This window comes from Mobula hypostoma, chromosome 2 (genome assembly GCF_963921235.1).
Source record: "Mobula hypostoma chromosome 2, sMobHyp1.1, whole genome shotgun sequence".
NCBI classification, from domain to species: Eukaryota; Metazoa; Chordata; class Chondrichthyes; order Myliobatiformes; family Myliobatidae; genus Mobula; species Mobula hypostoma.
This window is the reverse complement of record NC_086098.1, coordinates 118,893,468-118,914,239: the sequence shown is the minus strand read 5'-3', so window position 1 is coordinate 118,914,239 and position 20,772 is coordinate 118,893,468. Positions and strand designations below refer to the sequence as shown.

The 20,772-nt window shown below is 42.5% G+C and overlaps 1 protein-coding gene across 1 annotated transcript in view; it reads right to left on the bottom strand.

Annotated features, from left to right (window-relative positions):
- The window catches only part of LOC134357434 (dynein axonemal heavy chain 8-like), a 141,086-nt gene that overhangs the window by 99,800 nt on the left and 20,514 nt on the right, over positions 1–20,772 (bottom strand). Inside the window, exons 4-6 of the mRNA XM_063069014.1 lie at positions 19,945–20,058; positions 12,040–12,141; positions 6,019–6,165 (exon numbers count right to left, since the gene is read on the bottom strand). Of these exons, the coding sequence (XP_062925084.1) occupies positions 6,019–6,165; positions 12,040–12,141; positions 19,945–20,058 (363 nt within the window). The remainder of the gene's footprint in view (positions 1–6,018; positions 6,166–12,039; positions 12,142–19,944; positions 20,059–20,772) is intronic.

Genomic DNA, 20,772 nt, shown 5'->3' with positions numbered 1-20,772 from the left:
CACCTGGATTTCAGTATTTCTGCCCGAGTTCTCCTAAATCCAGGCAGCGGAGCTTGGGTCTCATTGCTTCCTCCAGTTTTATTGCCAGTGCTAAAATGGGTAGGAGTTCAATGTAGTCCAGGAAGGGCATTTTCCATTGCAGCCATGATTCAGGGGCCCTTTTCGCCATAACTGTGCAACAAAATAGATTGGATGCTTCGAGTAGATCAGCTACTCTTTTGTTTTGATTCTCGTCACCAAATGTTATGTATGCACGGAATGATAATGGAGTAGTATAATTAAATGTTTTTACTGAGTCACATTAGCAATGGTACACGCTGGGCAACTTAGTGTGGGAGCTATGAATGGGCCTGCCGAGGTAAAAGGCATGTGCCCAAAAGAGAGTGCCTCCTGCACAGAGGCTCAGTTGATTCAAAGCCATCAATTGGCCGCACGTGCATTTAGCACATTATTGCAATCGATCTGATATGGTACATCAACTTTGACAAAAACTAATGCTTTCAGATTAACTTGCACAAAATTTAAAATTCAAAAGAAAGATAAAGAAAAATTACATAAAACCCATGTGAGAAAATAATCTGCCTAGCTTTTCCAGCATCTTGTATTTTTAACACAATTTACATTATACTGTATGTGTTTTCTCCGCAGAACATCTGTAGCATAATTGAAGAATTTCTGTGCCGTAAGAACTTTTTAAGGTACTAGTAGGCTTCGATCTCTTTTCCCACCAACTTTTCCTGGTGACATGGTTTAACTAAATGAAATCATGTGTGAATTTGTAATGTACATAGTGGGAAAGCATAGATGAGATTTTCACAAAGGGGAAGATTTGCATCTAATGGTTTTCCACATGTCATTCTTTTGTATTAAGAAGGAGAGGAGATAAGTGGCCCACCTTGGAAACTTTCAGGGAAACAGACTGTACATCAGGAGTCAATTACTTTGATCAATGGCAAGTTGCATCGAGAATTGGAATAAGAGCTAATTATTTGGGAGATGAAGTTACTGTTGCAGCCAAGGGTTAAAAACTGTTTAAGATTATTAGAGTAACACACACAAAATGCTGGAGGAACTCAGCAGGCCAAGCAGCATCTATGGAAAAGAGTAAACAGTCAACATTGGGTGTAGTTAAGGCAGAGATTGATAGGTATCTGAGTAACCAGGGCATCAAAGGTTATGGTGAGAAGGCGGGGGAGTGGGACTAAATGGGAGAATGGATCAGCTCATGATAAAATGGCGGAGCAGACTCGATGGGCCAAATGGCCGACTTCTGCTCCTTTGTCTTATGGTCTTATGGACATTTTCAGCTGAGACCCTTCATCAGAATTCCTGTTTAAGATTATTAGAGTACTAGGGCTTTAGAAGTGCATGATACTTTACTATAATCTTTACTGAATTTTCTATCACAATCTCATATTTTACAATATTTTATGCTAAATTATTTGCATCTCACTTTAGTTGTTGTGTTATATGTTACATTTTTTTCAAATAGAGTTCTGAGTTGTGCTGTAGAATGAGTCTGGATTAGTTTTAATCCATTCAAAGAGGTTTAGGTAGTAGGTATCGGCATGTTATTAATAACAAACTAAGGAGAATTTAGATAGTCCAGCAGAATAGGCAGGCATAACAGATGGACTACATAAAAGATTCATTTTGGCAGAAAGGATACAATGCAAACTAAATGACAAAGTTCTAAAGGATGTGTGAGAGCAGATGGATCTTCATAAAAAGGTGAATAAATATTTAAAAGTGGCAGGACATGCTGAGAAGCTGGTTAAAAGTATACGGGATCCATAAATAGAGGTGCAGAGTACAAAAGCAAGGAGATTAGTATTTCAAAAAGGTTCAATGTAAATGAGCTACAAATGGAATATCCCATCTAATTCTGGTGATAACATTTTAGGGAGGATGTGAAGGTTGAATAGAAAATTCAATAAAGATTGGAAAAGTTTCAAAAAAGAAAAAGGAGGTATTTAAGCTATAAAACAGAATAGTTTCTAATACAATAAAGACTACTGTGTTAAGAGACTGCCAGTCCAGTAATGAAGACTATTTATGAATACTACTGCTCATTGTAACCAGCTGAAAAAACTGAGCTCTTGCTCTGTTAAGATCAAGAAAAGTTCAGCTTTAACAATTGGGGATCAGAGAGTTGTTGTATAGTCCACATGGTGATAAGCAGAAAATAAATCCCATACCAGATACATAGAAAGCATCATGAAGACGTTTAGGCTTGTGGTTTCTATAAGACACTGTAAAGCCTGTCAGTAGAACCCAACTACAACACCAGATCTCAAAACATAGGCTTCTGACACAGTCTCGTTCAGTGCCCAATAGGAAATTCTGACAGCTTGGACATTACTACACTACCTATCTAGAAAATTTCTTTCACAAAGGCACCTTTGACCACAAGTCTGTCAGGTAGTGGTCAGTCACAAACATTCCGCAGGTATTCTGAGCAGAATATCACATTCATTTGGCAGAATGTCTCATCACCAAAAACTACAACCTACTTGTTGGCAGTGAGAGGCACACACCCATCAGATCCTTGCTGCATAATCTGAATCTACTCTCAGTGCACAGTGCCCTCAGGACCTCTGTAATGAGCAGGAGACGATCGCTCACATCTTTCTGAAGTGCATTTGCAAGGGAGTTCTGGAAAAGTATGCAAGATTTCTTGTCAAGGTTCACCCTAGTAGATGCATAACAAGAGGTTATATCAAGACATACAAAAGTGCTGCTGTAAAAAGCACTTTGGTCTGCCCAAAACTTGTTGGTCTTCCAATACGAGATGATGGTACAGGTGTCCCCCGATTTTCGAACGTTCGCTTTATGAAACCTCACTGTTATGAAAGACCTACATTAGTACCCTGTTTTCGCTTTCAGAAGGTGTTTTCACTGTTATGAAAAAAAAGCAGCGCACGGGGAAAATCAGTGTGCAATAAAAGGCAGCGCGCCGCGCGCCCCGAGCAGCCGCTCTCCCCGGATTCGGAACGGCATTCTCGCCTGCATTGCTTAAACACGTGCCCGTGAGCAGCCGTTTGCAAGATGAGTTCTAAGGTATTGGAAAAGCCTAAAAGAGCTCGTAAGGGTGTTATACTTAGCGTAAAACTAGACATAATTAAGTGTTTTGAACGTGGTGAATGAAGTAAGGACTAAGTGAGTTTGGCTTGTGGAAGCTGACCAACATGATGTTGAAGAGGTTTTGGCATCCCATGACCAAGAACTGATAGATGAAGAGCTGATGCAATTGGAAGAGGAAAGGATAACAATCGAAACCGAATGCAGTAGCAAATGGACAAAGTGACTGCGTGAGATTTTCGCTGCAATAATAAAGTACGACTTTAATTTTAAAAGGGTACATAGGTTTAGGGGATAGTTGCAGGATGGTTTGAGTCCTTATAAAGAACTGTATGATAGAAAAATGCGCAAGGCTCAGCAGTCAAGCAAGCCTTCCACATCAGCCACAGCAGACGACGAACCTCAACCTTCGACATCGAGGCAGGCAGTCACAGGAGAAGATGAGCTGCCTGCTCTAATGGAAACAGACGACGAGATGACACCCCAGTGTCCTACCACCCCAACACCCAGGCCGCGGACAGATACTGTACCGATTCGCGGAGAATGCAGCAGTAGCCGGGAGGTACACAGCACATCTTTAAGAAAAAAGCCAAAATAAACATGCTAATTAATTAGGTGCTGCCCAACACGTAATTAATTAGCATATTTATTTTGGCCTTTTTCTTAAAGATATGCTGGATGCCTCCCAGCTACCGCTGTACCCCTGCATGCTTCGTGGTTCAGTATCTGTCGGCGGCCGAGAGGGTGGGGGCCACTGCACCACCCAACCTGCGATGACTCAGTCTAACACACCATCATCAGTGTGCTCAGTGCTGAACCAATTCTGGTAAGTGACACTACACTGTACATACATTATCTCTACTTTATATAGGCTGTGTATTTTTACGTGTTATTTGGTATGATTTGGCAGCTTCATAGCTTAAAGGTTACTGGAGAGCGCTTGTGCCGTTTTTTATGCCAACAGCGCTTGCGTGAGATTTTCTGTCGAGAGTGCTTGCGCGAGATTTTCTGTCGAGAGTGCTTGCGCGAGATTTTCGCTATGGAGAACAGTTCAGTAGTGATTGTGGAAAAGTATTTCTACTTTATATAGGCTGTGTATTTATCATATCATTCCTGCTTTTACTATATGTTACTGTTATTTATGTGTTATTTGGCATGATTTGGTAGGTTATTTTTGGGTCTGCGAACGCTCACAAAATTTTCCCATATAAATAAATGGTAATTGCTTCTTTGTTTTACGACATGTTGGCTTACGAACCGTTTCATAGGAATGCTCTACCTTCGGATGGCGGGGGAAACCTGTAAGGGAATGATGTATATTCCAGGCTGTAGGAGTATGTGCTGAGGTATGAAATGAAACGATGCGACTAACATAAAGACTTTGCGGGGGAGGGGTGCTGTCTACGATTCTTCTGGCAGTAGACACTGAGGGGCTGTGTAAAAGCTTCACGAACACTATGTTTTGTTCAATGACAACTGTACTCTGTATATAGAAAGTATTCATGCAAGTGCATAGATTTGATAATTCTCTGAATGAAGGGCTTATGTCCATCTGGTATCGCTCTATGAGTACATGACAATAATTCTTCAATGCAAATGATACAAAAAAAATTTCAGATTCTCATACTGAAGTTAAATGCCTCTTTAACAAAAGTTTCAGATCTTGTGACAGAGTGATCCAATTACGATTTTCTATCAAGGTGGACTCAGGATACAGTATGTGATAAAATAACTCCTAATTGCATAATATGACTCTCACTACATATTCATGAGGCCTCTCCTGCCTCTAGCATTTTATTAGATAATTTGTTAATCTGCATAATTACCATGTTGACAAACCACAGAAGGAATATGTCAGTGACTTTCCTAGATTTAATTTTTTAATATTTTTTCCACTTTTGTTGAGAACTGCCAGCTTTAATTCAGTCATCACTGAAACCTACAGCATCATTGTTTTTGGTTTCAGTTAATTAAGTTTGCTGACAACACTGATCAGCCTAATCTCAAATAATAATGAGGCAGCCTACAGAGAAGAAATCATCACCCTGACACAGTGCTGTTAAAACAACCTCTCCCTCAATGTCATAAAAACAAAGGAGCTGGTTGTGGACTACAGGAGGAATGGAGACAGACTAACCCCTATTGACATCAATGTATCTGGGGTTGAGACGGTGAACAGCTTTAAATTCCTCGGCATCCACATCACCAAGGATCTCACGTGGTCTGTATATACCGGCTGTGTGGTGAAAAAGGCACAGCAGCACCTCTTTCACCTCAGATGGTTGAAGGAGTTTGGTATGGGCCCCCAAATCCTAAGGACTTTCTACAGGGGCACAATTGAGAGCATCCTGACTGGCTGCATTACTGTCTGCTATGGGAACTGTACTTCCCTCAATAGCAGAACTCTGCAGAGAGTGGCGTGGACAGCCCAGTTTATCTGTAGATGCGAACTTCCCACTATTCAGGACATTTACAAAGACAGGTGTGTGAAGAGGGCCCCAAGGATCATTGGGGATCCGAGTCACCCCCACCACAAACTGTTCCAGCTGCCACATCCAGGAAACGATACCGCAGTATAAAAGCCAGGACCAACAGGCTCCAGGACAGCTTCTTCCACCAGGCCATCAAACTGATTAATTCATGCTGACGCAACTGTATTTCTTTGTTATATTGACTGTCCTGTTGTACATACTATAAATTGCACATTGCACATTTAGACGGAGACATAAAGATTTTTACTCATGTATATGAAGGATGTAAGAAATAAAGTCATTTCAATTATGTTTTATTCATTACACATGAATATGATTTTTTAATAATTCTAATAAATGGCATAGCTAATGCATGGTATAGGTACAAAATAATTTCAATTAAATTCTATCAGTCAAGTAAACGAATATAAAACTATAACTGGTTAACATTTTGTGCTTTCTTTACCTTTGCCATCCTTTTACAGAAGACCTCCAGTTTACCAAATATATACATTTCTGACAAATCAAAAGGATTATCCTGTGCTGTTTCAGTTGCATGTTTCTTTGTATTCTGGAAATATCTGCGATACTCCACCAATAATTTTTTACATTCCTGAGGTAAACAAAATTATCACAAATTATTACATATTTCTAATGATCTTCTGAATCTGACCTTATTCATCTTTTAACCTACACATTCAGCAATTTTATTTGTTTGATTTCAAGGTACCACCTGGTATCAAGCCCTGCCAGCCAAACGAGCCTGCGCAGCCCAATTACACCGGTGACCATTTAACCTTCAGAAAGGCAGCTTGTCAGTACATTCTCAATGCCAATTAGGGTTGATTGGATATTTTTAAAATGGCTGATCTACACTGGCCTCAACTCTTCTGTTCCAGTTCCCACAGCCCTAGTTCCCCGAAGTTTCAAAAATTTATCTACCTCCACCTTAAATACATCCAATGAACTGGTCTCTATGACCTTCTAAGGTAGAGAAGTCCATAGATTTAGCACCCTTGGAGAAAAGAAATCTCCATTTTAATTGGCCAGCACCTTATCTTGTAACACAATCACAGATGATCATATGCATCATCTATTTTCTCATTAGAATTCTCTGGAATTCGTCTCTTGACTCAATGTGCAAGTAAGAAGAACTAATTAGATTATTGGGTTAATTAGTTCAGCAGAACATCATGGATGAATAGCCTATCCTGGTCTCTTCTGTGACTCGGTTATTTCCCTTGAATATACAAAACAAATGAGCATCTATAGGGTGAGAGATTTCCAACTTACAACCTTCATGTCTAAAAAAAAATTTGTATTTAATCCCTCATCCTAACATTGCACTGTCTAGTTCTGGATCACCCAACCTCCCACCAGTTTCCTACCAATTCATGGATATCTCAATGCAATTCTTGGTTGTGGTATTTACTGAACAGGTAGTAATACTTGGCAGTTATACCAGGAAGAATGACTGGATGTTTTAGAAAGGTGACCTGATGTTGGAAGTCTGTGACCTTGTGAAAGGCTTTTACTGGTCAGTACAACAGTCCCCATACATGTGGTAGCCTAGAATCAAAGTCCATATAACATAGCCCCTAATGAATTCACAAATAAAAAACAGGTGCATGTTCTTTATCCTGATAGTGGTTAGGGAGTAGAGTTTATTACCAGTATCAATGCTGTCAAGAAACGCAGAGGAGGCTTGACCCAAACGCAAAGCAGCAGAGATGATTTAGCAGTAGGTGATCACTTTACTAATAAACTGCAAAATAACAAGTCACAAGGGGCCACAAAACAAGAGAGGACAGATACTAAACAGGCAACAAGATTAACTGAGGCCAGGAGCAACTGGTTGAGGCTGGCTGGTTTGATGGGTGAACAAGGACTGTGGATGACAGCAGGGTTTGAATAGGCAGCAGGTGATGAGTTGGAAACAAGTGTCAAATGACTCCTGTAAACTGGGAGGAGCCTGCCTGGCAGGCCAGACAAGACACCCCCTCCCATGGCCAGCACCTGTTGGCTCAGGATGATTAGAATGGGTCTGGTGAGGTCTTCAATGAGCTGCAGATCCAAGATGCAATTGGATAGCACCCAAGACTGTTCCTCCAGACCACACCCTTCCCAGTTAACCAGGAACTGCACACCCCATCCATGATTATGTGAATCTATCATCCAGCACACCATATACACTGGACCACCTTCCACTTTCCTGGGCTCAGGTGGGTTGAGTCTCCGTGGAGAACGGACTTGAGGTAAAGCATGTGGAAGGTAGATGTGATGCTGAGGGATGGTGGCAGCTGAAGACGATAAGTGAGTAGATTAATATAATAAGTAATCTCAAAGGGACCAGTGAACTGGGACGAGACCTTGCAGGAGTCGGTGGGTGGGGCAGATCTCAGGTGGACAGCCAGACACAGTTCCCAGGTCAGAGTAGTCTGGCTGGGTGCCACTAGTAGACCTTCACCTTTGGCTCCTCCACAGGGAACAACAGCCATTGGTAGCCATGAAGCACTTCAAAAGGTGACATGCCCATTGCAGATGAGGTGTGCACATTGTGGGAGACTTTGGCCAGGGCAAATACTTCTTCCATGTAGAAGGGTTAGCAGCAGTGAAGGATTGCAGAAACTTCTCCTCTTGCTGGTTGGCAGATGGTCTGCAGATGACAGCCAGAAGACAAACTCACTAAGGTACAGACAGGGGAGTAGAAGGCTCGCCAGAAGCAGGAGACAAATTGTGATCCCTGGTTTGACACAAAGTCTTGAGGCGAATTACATGTTGGAGAATCAGGTCTGGCATCTCAGTGGCTGATGGAAGTTTGGTGAGGGCAGCGAAGTGGGCTACCTTGGAGAACGGGCCACCACCATCACCATGGTCCCATCCGAAGGTTGCAAACTCGTGATGAAATTCATGACAATGTGGGACCATGGCCATTAGAGGACCAGTAGGGGCCACAGGAGCCCAGAAGGCAGCTGGTTGGAGGAATTGAACTGGGCACATTGAGAGCAGGCAGTGATGAAGTTGCATACATCTGTAATCAGGGAGGGCCACCAGAACTGGGATCACAGAAAATCCAGGGTCCATCATGCACCTGGATGGCTGGAGAGGGGTGAGGAGGGCCCACTGGAGTGCCTTAAGAGCGCATGGCTGCTGACACGTACATGTGGTTATCAGGTGTGTTGGCCGGAGCAGGCTCGTGCTTAGGGCCTGGCCCATCTAGTTCTCAAGATCACAGACAATTGAAGCAACGATCTGGGAGGATGGATTGAGGGGCTGAGGGTCGATCACAGTTTCAGCTGGGTCAAACTGTCATGACAGGGCGTTTGTCTTAGAGTTCTTGGAGCCGGGTCGGTAGGAGATGGTGAAGCTGAATCGGAGAAGAGGGCCTGTCTCCTACTTCATAACAGTGCTGTGTAGATTTGAACTTGCACGGAAGATGGCACAAGGGAGTGTCTTCTCATTCAGTCCTTGTTGGGAGAGGCTGGCCCCGATGCCCAAGTCAGATGTGTCCATCTCTACCACAGAATGCCCAGAGTGATTGCAATGGTGGAGGATGAGAGCAGTGGTGAAGCATCTGTTGAGCTCCTTGAAGGCATGATCTGCGGCAGCAGACCAGGTTATCTGTGAGGTAGGTGATTTGGAGAGGGAGATTTGGCTGTTGTTCATGATGAAATGGCAACAGAAGTTGGAGAAACCCAAGAAGCACTGTATCCGTTTGAGGGAGCAGGATCAGGGCCACTCAACGACAGTGTGCACCTTCTTTGCGTCCTTGGGGTGAAAGGACGTAACCCAGGAAGGACGTGCAAGAAGCACTGTATCTGTTTGAGGGAGCAGGGTCAGGGCCACTCAACGACAGTGTGCACCTTCTCTGCGTCCTTGGGGTGAAAGGACGTAACCCAGGAAGGACGTGCAAGAAGCACTGTATCTGTTTGAGGGAGCAGGGTCAGGGCCACTCAACGACAGTGTGCACCTTCTCTGCGTCCTTGGGGTGAAAGGACGTAACCCAGGAAGGACGTGCAAGAAGCACTGTATCTGTTTGAGGGAGCAAGGTCAGGGCCACTCAACGACAGTGTGCACCTTCTTTGGGTCCTTGGGGTGAAAGGACGTAACCCAGGAAGGAAGTGAATAGGCTGTGGAACTGGCAGTTCTCTAACTTGCAGGACAGTTGGTTTTCAAAGAGACACCAAATGGCTAAATGGACGTAACAGAAGTGGTCTAGGGGTCCTTGGAGAAGATGAAATGTTGTCAAGATAGACAAACAAATACCTGTCTGGCTTGTCTCAGAGGATCTTGTGAATGAAGGCTTGGAAAACAGCTGGACTTGGTAAGTCTGAAAGAGCTAAGTATTCATAGTGGCCAATGGCTGTTATGAACACAGTCTTCCATTCATTCCCCTGGCGGATCCAGATCAGGACGTATGTACTCTAGATCCAGTTTGGTGAAGATCTGGGCTCTGCGGAACGTTTCGAATGCACTATCCATCAAGGGGAGAGGGTGGCAGTTCTTAATGGTGATTGAGGAGTCCATGGTTGGTGATGCAGAGATAGAGATCCTCATCTTTCTTTTTGACAAAGAAGAATCCTGCACCGGCTGGGACTGGGACAGTCAATTGAAGCCACGCTCCAGTGCTTTGGCTTGGGTCTCAGGAGAGGAAGTGAGAACAGGTGGCCTCAGGGAGGGGTGGTGCCCGGAGGAGGTCGATCTCGCAGTCGTGAGCTCGGTGAAGCTTCCTTTTCACTAAAGGCAAAGCTAAGTCATAGTTATCCCTGTGGGAGTTTGCTGAGTTGAGAGTTTCTTACATCTCCACCGATTTACAGGGCTAAGTCAACTGAAGTTGCAGGAAGTTAGTCTAGCAGTGAACCTCACGAGTGAAAGTGAAGCTCATGAGTGGAGAGCCAGGGGTAACCGAGAGGAGTGTTGGGTGAGTCGATAAGGAGGAATTCTGTGGACTCTGTTCTCCAACGGTAATGTACACAGGCAGTGTGTGCTCCGACCATGCCAAACAGATGCCTGTCAATGGCTAGAAGGAGTGAGATAGGCTTGGTCCAAGCTTCACATACAGAGCTTGGTCCAGAATGTTGCCTGCTGAGCCTTTACCAGAGCCTTTGGGTTGTGAAGAAGGACAGAGAGAATGAGTCAGGCTATGGCGCTGGAACAAGAGGCTGGGGGAGCTGACCAGATAGAAGGTTCCTTGTATCTACCTGGTGGTGCTATTTTCCCATACGTAGTTAGCATTTGATGCAAGGGTGTTCGGCTGCTCTGCAGTAAGAGCACAAGTTGTTTCCCCACTGAGGCTCAAGCTCTTGAGGGGTTAAGGCAGTTTTCTTAACTCCTGTGGTTCTGGAAGCATTGCTGAGGAGGGTCCTGCAGCCTGAAATAGTTCAGGGAATTGAACTGGGGCTCTGGATGATGATCTGGGGCACCATTTCATAAAACGCTTGTCAACACAGAGGGCCAGAGTGATCGGGCTTTCGTGGTCAGTGGGCATCTCCCAGGTAGACAGCACATCTTTCAAGTGCTCCAACAGGCCATAATGGTAATGGGCCAGCAACACTTGCACATTACAGCTGCACTATGCCATGAAGGTCCCAAATTCCACGGTGTAATCCAGCACCAAGCGTGGTGAAGTACTTGATCCTCTGTCTCCCTTCCACTACCCAGACTGTTGAAAACCCAGTGCATCTCAGTGGTGAATTACTCATATTTACTGAGAATGGTGGTTTATTGTCTACTTAGCAGTTAAGAAAGAGATGACGGAAGCAATCCTGGCTCGGCCCATAGAATACACAGATGGCTGCAGCTCGAAGTGCAGGCGCACTGGGACAGGAAGTTGAAGCATCGGGTTGCAGATCTGTCGAAGTGTTCAGGCACTAGAATCCAGGACTCTGAGGGAGGAGGTTGACTGGTACAGCTTTGCTGTAACAAGACGGAGAGCTGGGTGTCCAGCAGATGATCAATGGTTTCCTGCTGCTTCTGCATTGTGTGCTCTTGTCAGCAGCAACTTCCTTTCGGTGAGAAAACTCTTCACCCATCCTGTCAGGAAACATAGAGGAGGTTTGACCCAAGATGCTTTAGCGGTGAGTGATCATTTTGATAATAAAATGCATAATAACAAGCCACGAGGGGCCACAAAACAAGGGAGAATGGATACTGAACATGACAAGGCAACGAGGTAACTGAAGGCTAGAAACAAATGCTTGAGACTGGTTTGTTCAAAGGACTGTGCATGACAACTGGGTTTAAATAGACTGCAGGTGATGAGTTGGAAATGAGTGGCAGGTCATTCCTGTTAGCTGGGTGGAGACTGGGGGGTGCCTGTCTGTGTAGGCCTGACAAATGCTCCATTTGAAAAGAGGAATACAATAGTATATTAACAGGGTTAGATAAGGAAGGAGGCTTGTGTGGGCCATAAACACCACCATGCATCTGCAGGACTGAATAGTCTTGTTCCTCTGCTTTAAAAAAAATGCAATACAGAAAGTTTTACCTGCATTTTGTTAATAACAGTTTCATAATCCTGATCCCACACACGAACTGTCCCATCTTGTGTGATATATGCCTTGCAGGCAGTAACCATTTGATTTGTGACCTAAATTTTTTTAAAGAAAACAATATTATAGCTGAATTAATCAAAATCCAAATTAATGCTGTAGTTATATCCTTATAAATAAAAATACCTGCCTTAATAAAGAGTGAAGTCAGCTGTTGTGAAGTGTTGTAATACCGTGACACATTATGAATCATTTGAATAGTATTGATTAAATTTGGAACACTCTTTGTCATAGTCACCTGGAAAAGGAATCATTTTATAACTGTGACAGGAGCAGACAAGGTTATTCTAAGATAGTACACAAATATAAAAGTTACATTATTCTGTTTGTCAGCTTTGCACAGAAGCCTTTTTTTAAAAAAAGATTATTTAAATTCAGGTAAAAGCCTTTGAAGTAATCTGTGATAGTTTGAATTGAGATGCTAACCATTTTTAGCTCGGTTTTGACTTGTTCATAAAGGGCATGTTAGCTTAGAAATAAAAGGGAAGAAAAAAGCATTAATATACAGAAAATAAACTAATAACTTTGGAAAATATTACCTACATTGAGATCAAGACAATAAAAATATAGAGTCTCACTAGCCCTACCATTTGTACTTTGCCAGAACCATGGTGAAAATGCACTTAATGTACTATAACAGGGTTTCTTAACACACAAGTGAAGTAACAGTAGAGTAGGAAAAACTCCAGCAGATCTTCCACACTTAATTTCCCAATAGTGACTGCTCAGTTAACAGCAAAGGATGGCAAATACTGTTCAAATCAAATAATAAATGTGTTTTAAGATGCAAATCACCATCTTCATGTATAATGTAAATGATAAAATTGTAAACGTACGAAGAGAAAATAGCTTGAACCATTGTCAAGTAAGGCCTTCCTATGATATACTTCGCATATCCAGTTGGTAATCCTACATATTTTTTCAGATTTAAATCTGAGATCAATAGAACTCTGCTAACATATGTCATTGAGCAATATAGCATAGATCGGATATAATTACACTAGATGGTTTAAAAGGCACAAGGATCAAAGAGTCACAGTCAAATGCAGAGGAAAGGACCTTTTACCCCACCATTGTACCTATCTGCACTAATCCCATTTACCCACAAAGGGTCGATCATTTCCTATACCTTGACAATTCAAATGCTTATCTAAATACTTCTTAAATGCAGTGAGAATATCTGCCTCTGCCAAATCTGCAGACACACATTCCAGATTCTTATCACAAGGTATTTAAAGACCAACTACGGAGAGTACAACTGTGACTGAATAAGGACAAAGAGCAAGTAGGAACCTTGAATGTCAGGAGAGGTGATGAATTTAGTCAAAAAGGAAAAGGAAGCATAAATAAGATTTAGAACACTAAAATCAAAGGAGCTCATGAGGATTATTAAGAATCTAGAAAAGAACTCAAAAAGAAAATTAGGAGAGTCAGTGGCCATGGTAAGTAGTATTAAAGAGAATCAAAGGTATTCTATACATACATCAACATATTAGGGAAAACATTGGATAAAGGAGGAAGCATGTGCTTGGAGGAAGAGGATGTGTATGAGGTCCCAAATGAGTTTTTGCATGGTACTTACCAGGGAAAAGGATACGGAGAATAGTAAGAGCAGTGTGAAATTTGCAAATATGCAAGGACATTTTGAGATGAAGAAAGTGGTGGAACATTCTGCTGGATATTCTTAGGGCCTGATGGGGCATATCCAGGTTATTAATAGAGGCAAGAGATTGGTTTGCTGAGATCTTGACCTAGATCTTCATGTCCTCTCTTATCAAAGGCAAGGTCCCAGGAGGATGGCAAGTAGATCATGCTGCTCTGTTATTCAAGAAGGGAAAAAGGGTCATTCCTGAAAACTATAGACTGGTTAGTCTCACATCAGTGGGATAGGATTGAGGAACAATTGGAAAAGCATGGCCTAACTGGAGACCATCACCATGTCTTTTTGCAGGGCAGGCCACATCTTACGAATCTGACTGAGCTGTTTGAGAATATGATGAAAGTGATTGATGAAGGTAGAGGTTTGGATGTTGTCTACATTGATTTTTGAAAGGCATTTGGCAAGATTCTCCATGGGAGGCTCACCCAGAAAATTAAGATGCATGGGATCCACAGTGACTTGGCAATTTGGATTCAGGATTTGCTTGCCCACAGAAGCCAGAGGGTAGTGGCCACTGGGACTTATTCTGGCTGGAGATCTGTGACTAATGGCTTTCTACAGGCATCTGTACTGGGACCTCTGCTGCTTGTGATAAATATAAATGACCTGGATGAAAAAGAAGATAAGCTTGCAGATGATACAAAAATTGGGGATGTTGTGCAGAGTGTAGGAGAGTATCACACAATACAGAAGGATATCAAAATATATAGAACACTACAGCTCAGGAACAGGCCCTTGAGCCCACAGTGTTGTGCCTAACCAAATGAATTAATAATCAAATAGCCAATTAAACCAATCCCTTATGCCTACACAATGTTTGTATCCTTCCATTTTCCTCACATTCATGCACCTATCTAAACATCTCTTAAAACTCTGTAATGTATCTGCCCCAAGGCAGTGCATCCCAGGCACCCACCCCTCTTGTGTAGAAAAATTTGCCTCTTGCATCTCCTTTTAAATTATCCCCTCTCAGCTTAAATGCATGCCCTCTGTATTACAGACCTCTACCCTGGAAAACAAATACTGTCTACTCTATCAATGCCTATCATAATCTCATAAACCTCTATCAGATCTCCCATCAGCCTCCACAGCTCCAAGAAAACAACACATTTGCAGATACGGGTAGGGAAATAGCAGGAGGAGTTTAATCCAGTCAAACAGAAGATGTTGCACATTGGGAAATCAAATGTAAAGGGACGGAACACTGTTCATGACAAGAGTCTCAACAGTGTGATGTACCGAGTGATCTTGTATCCATGTCCAAAGATGCCTGCAAGTGGCTGTGCAGGTTGATAGAGGATAAAGAAAGCGTACGATATGCTTGCCTTTGTTGGTTCAAGAATCAGTCAGTTATGTTGCAGCCTTAATAACACTGGTCAGACCACATCTGGAGTACTAGTTCATTTCTAGTCACCCCATTATAGGAAGGAGATGGGGGATATGGTGCAGGTGCAGAAGAGATTTACCAGGACCCTACCTGGAATAGAGGACATACACGGTAAGGAGAGGTTAATCAAACTTGGGTTGTTTTCTCTGGAGCAGTGGCGGCTGAGGGGAGACCTCATATAAATGCTAATAGCATTATATGAAGCTAGATGGAGTTAACAGCTGGTATCCTTTGTCTCAAGGTTGAAATATCTAATGCCAAAGAACATACATTTGAAGTGAGAAAGGGCAAAGTTTTTTTTCTATCTATATTGAGTTGTGGGTGTCTGGAATGCAATGCTGGGGGTGGTTGTGGAGGCAAATATGACAGAGGCATTTAAAGGCTGTTAGATAAGTACATGACTGTGCAGAGATGGAGGGATACAGACATTATGTAGGCAGAAGGGATTAGATTATTGAATTTGTTATGCATTTAGTTATCAGTTTAGTTAGTTCAGCACAAGTTTGTGGGCTGAACGGCCTGTTCCTGAGCTGTACTGCATTATTTTCTATGTTACGTATCAAAACTATTCTAGAACTGGATGGGGTTGACGATGATTCCTTTGTTACAGGACCCAAGGACAGATAGTGCTGGGGCTCTGGCAGAGATTTTCAAAGCTTTGCTGGACACTTGAAATACCAGGATAGCAAATGTGGTCCTCTTCCTCAGAAGTACAGATTGGAAGAGCCTCATAACAATGCAGTAGATGTTGTTCAAATGAACTTTGGCAAGGCCTTTTACAAGAGCCCCAAGTAGAAGAGCCCTCAAAAAGTTAGGGCCCACGGGACCCAAGGCAAGATTGTTCTCAGGATCCAAAACTGGCTGAACAACAGGAGAGTGTGATGGATTGGCCCTTGTGATGCAATGTCTGTGACTAGTACGAGGGTAAGCTACTACATTTGCTGTTTGTAATACATATAAATGACTTGAGTATAGATGCAGGAAGTACGGCAAGTGAATTCACCGATGACAAGTTTGGTGAAGTTGCTGATGGTGGTGTGGAAGGTAGTCAAAGGCTGCAGAGAGAATTTGATATGTTGTTGAAACAGAATGAAAATTAGCAGATGGAGTTTAATCCAGACAAGTATGAGATGATGAACTTTAGGAGTACTAATGATGCTAGCACATACAGTACACCACGAATAGTAGGATTCAAGGGAGTATTTAAGAACAGACGGACCTTGGAGAGCAAGCCGACAGCTAACTGGAAGCAAATGGGTTTGATAATGTGGTTAAGGAGGCAAATGGCTTCCAGTAGTGAGGACATTGAATGTAGAAGTAGGGAGGTTATGCTTCAACTTAATAACCGTATAACCATATAACAATTACAGCACAGAAACAGGCCATCTCAGCCATTCTGGTCCGTGCTGAACTCTTACTCTCACCTAATCCCACCGACTTGCACTCAGCCCATAACCCTCCATTCCTTTCCTGTCCATATATCTATCCAATTTAACTTTAAATGACAACATCGAACCTGCCTCAACCACTTCTGCTGGAAGCTCGTTCCACACAGCTACCACTCTCTGAGTAAAGTGCCCCCTCATGTTACCCTAAACTTTTGCCCTTTAACTCTCAACTCATGTCCTTTTGTTTGAATCTCCACCACTCTCAATGGAAAAAGCCTATCCACGTCAACTCTATCTATCCCCCTCATAATTTTAAACACCTCTATCAAGTCCCCCCTCAACCTTCTACGCTCCAAAGAATAAAGACCCAAGTTGTTCAACCTTTCTCTGTAACTTAGGAGATGAAACACAGGCAACATTTTAGTAAATCTCCTCTGTACTCTCTCAATTTTATTGACATCTTTCCTATAATTCGGTGACCAGAACTGTACACAATACTCCAAATTTGGCCTCACCAATGCCTTATACAATGTCAACATTACATCCTAACTCCTATACTCAATGCTCTGATTAATAAAGGCCAGCATACCAAAAGCTTTCTTCACTACCCTAACCACATGAGATTCCACCTTCAGGGAACTATGCACCATTATTCCTAGATCCCTCTGTTCTACAGCATTCTTCAATGCCCTACCATTTACCATGTATGTCCTATTTTGATTAGTCCTACCAAAATGTAGCACCTCACATTTTTCAGCATTAAACTCCATCTGCCATCTTTCAGCCCACTCTTCTAACTGGCCTAAATCTCTCTGCAAGCTTTGAAAACCTACTTCATTATCCAAAATGCCACCTATCTTAGTATCATCTGCATACTTACTAATCCAATTTACCACCCCATCATCCAGATCATTAATATATATGACAAACAACACTGGACCCAGTACAGATCCCTGAGGCACACCGCTACACACCGTCCTCCAATCTGACACACAGTTATCTACCACTACTCTCTGGCGTCTCCCATCCAGCCACTGCTGAATCCATTTACCACTTTGATATTAATGCCTAATGATTGAACCTTCCTAACTAACCTTCCATGTGGAACCTTCTCAAAGGCCTCACTGAAGTCCATATAGACAACATCCACTGCTTTACCCTCATCAACTTTCTTAGTAACCTCATCAAAAAATTCAGTAATGACCTTCCACACACAAATCCATGTTCACTGTTCCTAATTAGACCCGGTCTATCCAGATAATTGTATATACCATCTCTAAGGATACTTCCAATCAATTTACCCACCACTGACGTCAAATTCACAGGCCAATAATTGCTAGGTTTACTCTTAGAACCCTTTTTAAACAATGGAACCACATGAGCAATACACCAATCCTCCAGCACCATCCCCGTTTCTAATGACATTTGAAATATTTCTGTCAGAGCCCCTGCTATTTCCACACTAACTTCCCTCAAGGTCCCAGGGAATATCTTGTCCGGACCTGGAGAGTTATCCACTTTTATATTCCTTAAAAGCGCCAGTACTTCCTCTTCTTTAATCATCATACTTTCCATAACTACCCTTCTTGTTTCCTTTACCTTACACAATTCAATATCCTTCTCCTTGGTGAATACCGAAGAAAAGAAATTGTTCAAAACCTCCCCCAACTCTTTTGGCTCCGCACATAGCCATCCACTCTGATTCTCTAAGGGACCAATCTTATCCCTCACTATCCTTTTGCTATTAATATAACTGTAGAAACCCTTTGGATTTATTTTCACCTTACTTGCCAAAGCAGTCTCGTATCTTAGCTTTTCTAATTTCTTTCTTAAGATTCTTTTTACATTCTTTATATTCCTCGAGCACCTCATTAACTCCAAGCTGCCTATATTTATTGTAGATCCCTCTCTTTTTCCAAACCAAGTTTCCAATATCCCTTGAAAACCATGGCTCTCTCAAGCTTTTAACCTTTCCTTTCAACCTAACAGGAACATAAAGATCCTGTACCCTCAAAATTTCACATTTAAATGACCTCCATTTCTCTATTACATTCTTCCCATAAAACAAATTGTCCCAATCCACTCCTTCTAAATCCTTTCGCATCTCCTCAAAGTTAGCCTTTCTCCAATCAAAAATCTCAACCCTGGGTCCAGTCCGATCCTTCTCCATAATTATATTGAAACTAATGGTATTGTGATCACTGGACCTGAAGTGCTCCCCAACACATACCTCCGTCACCTGACCTATCTCATTCCCTAACAGGAGATCCAACACTGCCCCTTCTCTAGTTGGTACCTCTATGTATTGCTGCAAAAAAACTATCTTGCACACATTTTACAAACTTTTGGAATATCACAATCTTTGCATTCTCTAATTCTGTCACATTTCCTTTAAGAATGAGAACAAGATGCTGAAAGAAGTCATTGGGTCAGGCACATCTGTGGACAGAAATAGGCACTCAACAAATTAGGTTGAGACCCTTCAAAGAACAGAGGGAAGATTCTGATTCAGATTCATTTATTTATCACACATACATTGAAACATACAATGAAATGTATCGTTTGTGTACTCCAAGGACATGTTGGGGGCAGCCCTCAAGTGTTGCTATACATTCCAGTGTCAACACAGCATGTCCACCACATTCATAGAACACACAAGCAGCAGCAACAACAACAAAACAGCAGGAAAACAACAACAGCAGAAGCAGCCTCCCTCCCACATTTACACACTTACAGTCCTCTAACCCCAAGACAGGCCATCTCCAGGCCTCCAGAGAACTCGGACTTACAGACATTGTGCTTTCAACTACCACAGCAGACTGGGACTTGCAGACCCAGCCTTCAGCCATCAGGCCTTGATTTCTGGATTCCAATTGACCTTCAGGGTTTGATGTTCAGTATCTACCTCAGGACTCGCCAATGGTGACAAGGACTGTGGATGATGACCATGAACTCTAGACTTGCAGACTCACGTACACGGGGGTCACCAGCCCTGGTGTCTCATGTCCATATGGAACTCCAATGCCGCAACCCACCAATAACTTGTTAACGTGTCTGTCAGCCCTCATCCTCGCTGGTCTGCGAAGGATAGGGCAAGGGTTGGCAAATAGCAAGCGAAAACAGCTGAGGAGGTGTTGATTGGCAGATAGAGGTGATGGGAGGAATTTCCTTCCTTTAAGACTCATGGATATAAGCCATCAGTTCCAGAGACTCTTCAGACTATAATCTCATGAGGTTTGACAGTCCAGTCATGTTAAAAATAAACAGTACTACCAGATCTAATTTCTTAACATTATGCAAAATTGTAACTTTGAAAAACCAGCTATAGAGGACCTCACCTTCCACTAGCATAATTCGCCATAAAGAATAAAAATCCTCCAGATGAAAAGTTGTCATAAGAACTTACTGGATCAGAATTGTAGAGTGGCTGACAGACTTGCTCCAATGCCTGCAGAAACTTCACATTGTCTTTTGCTGCATTAGCTGCATCGGTGATTTCAGAATCAATCCCTTGCCACATCTTTAAAAAAAAAGAAAAACAAAGCACTCTTTATTCATAAGTGTTCAAGCTTCTGAGTGATTTAAACATTAATTGCAATTTATCATTACTATAATCAGTCCATTTAGTGAAAATATTTCACATTTTAAATTTGCATGGTCACTTTCTCTGTATCATCTTTTCGGCCTGTAACTCCTAAGCACATACAGTTGTCCAATGTTGACTTCTAACACTTCCTTGATATCATTCATCCCACCACACAGCTCATTATCAAGTAGCTTCATTACTTTCCCTGGTAAGTTAACTCACAGAAGATGGAAGGGAGCAGGGAACCTGGGGTGGAGCAAATCCCAAAGTAACTGGCCCAGAGCAGGAATGCATTTGCACTCTAATCACTCTCCAACTACTCCTCATGTTGACAACTGAGCCATAAGACCACAAGTCTCTTCCACCATTTCATCATGGCTGATCTATTATTCCACTCCACCCCAATTTCCTCCCTTCTCCCCATATCCCTTAATGCCTTGACCAATTAAGAATCTATTGACCTTGCCTTAAATATTCATAAAAACTTGGCCTCCACAGCTGCCTGTGGCAATGAATTCCACAGATTTACCACTCTCTGGCTCAAGAAATTCCTTCTCATCTCCTTTCTAAAAGGACATCCCTGTACTCTGAGGCTGTTCCCTCTGGTCCAAGACTCTCCTACCATAGGAAGTATCCTCTCCACATCTG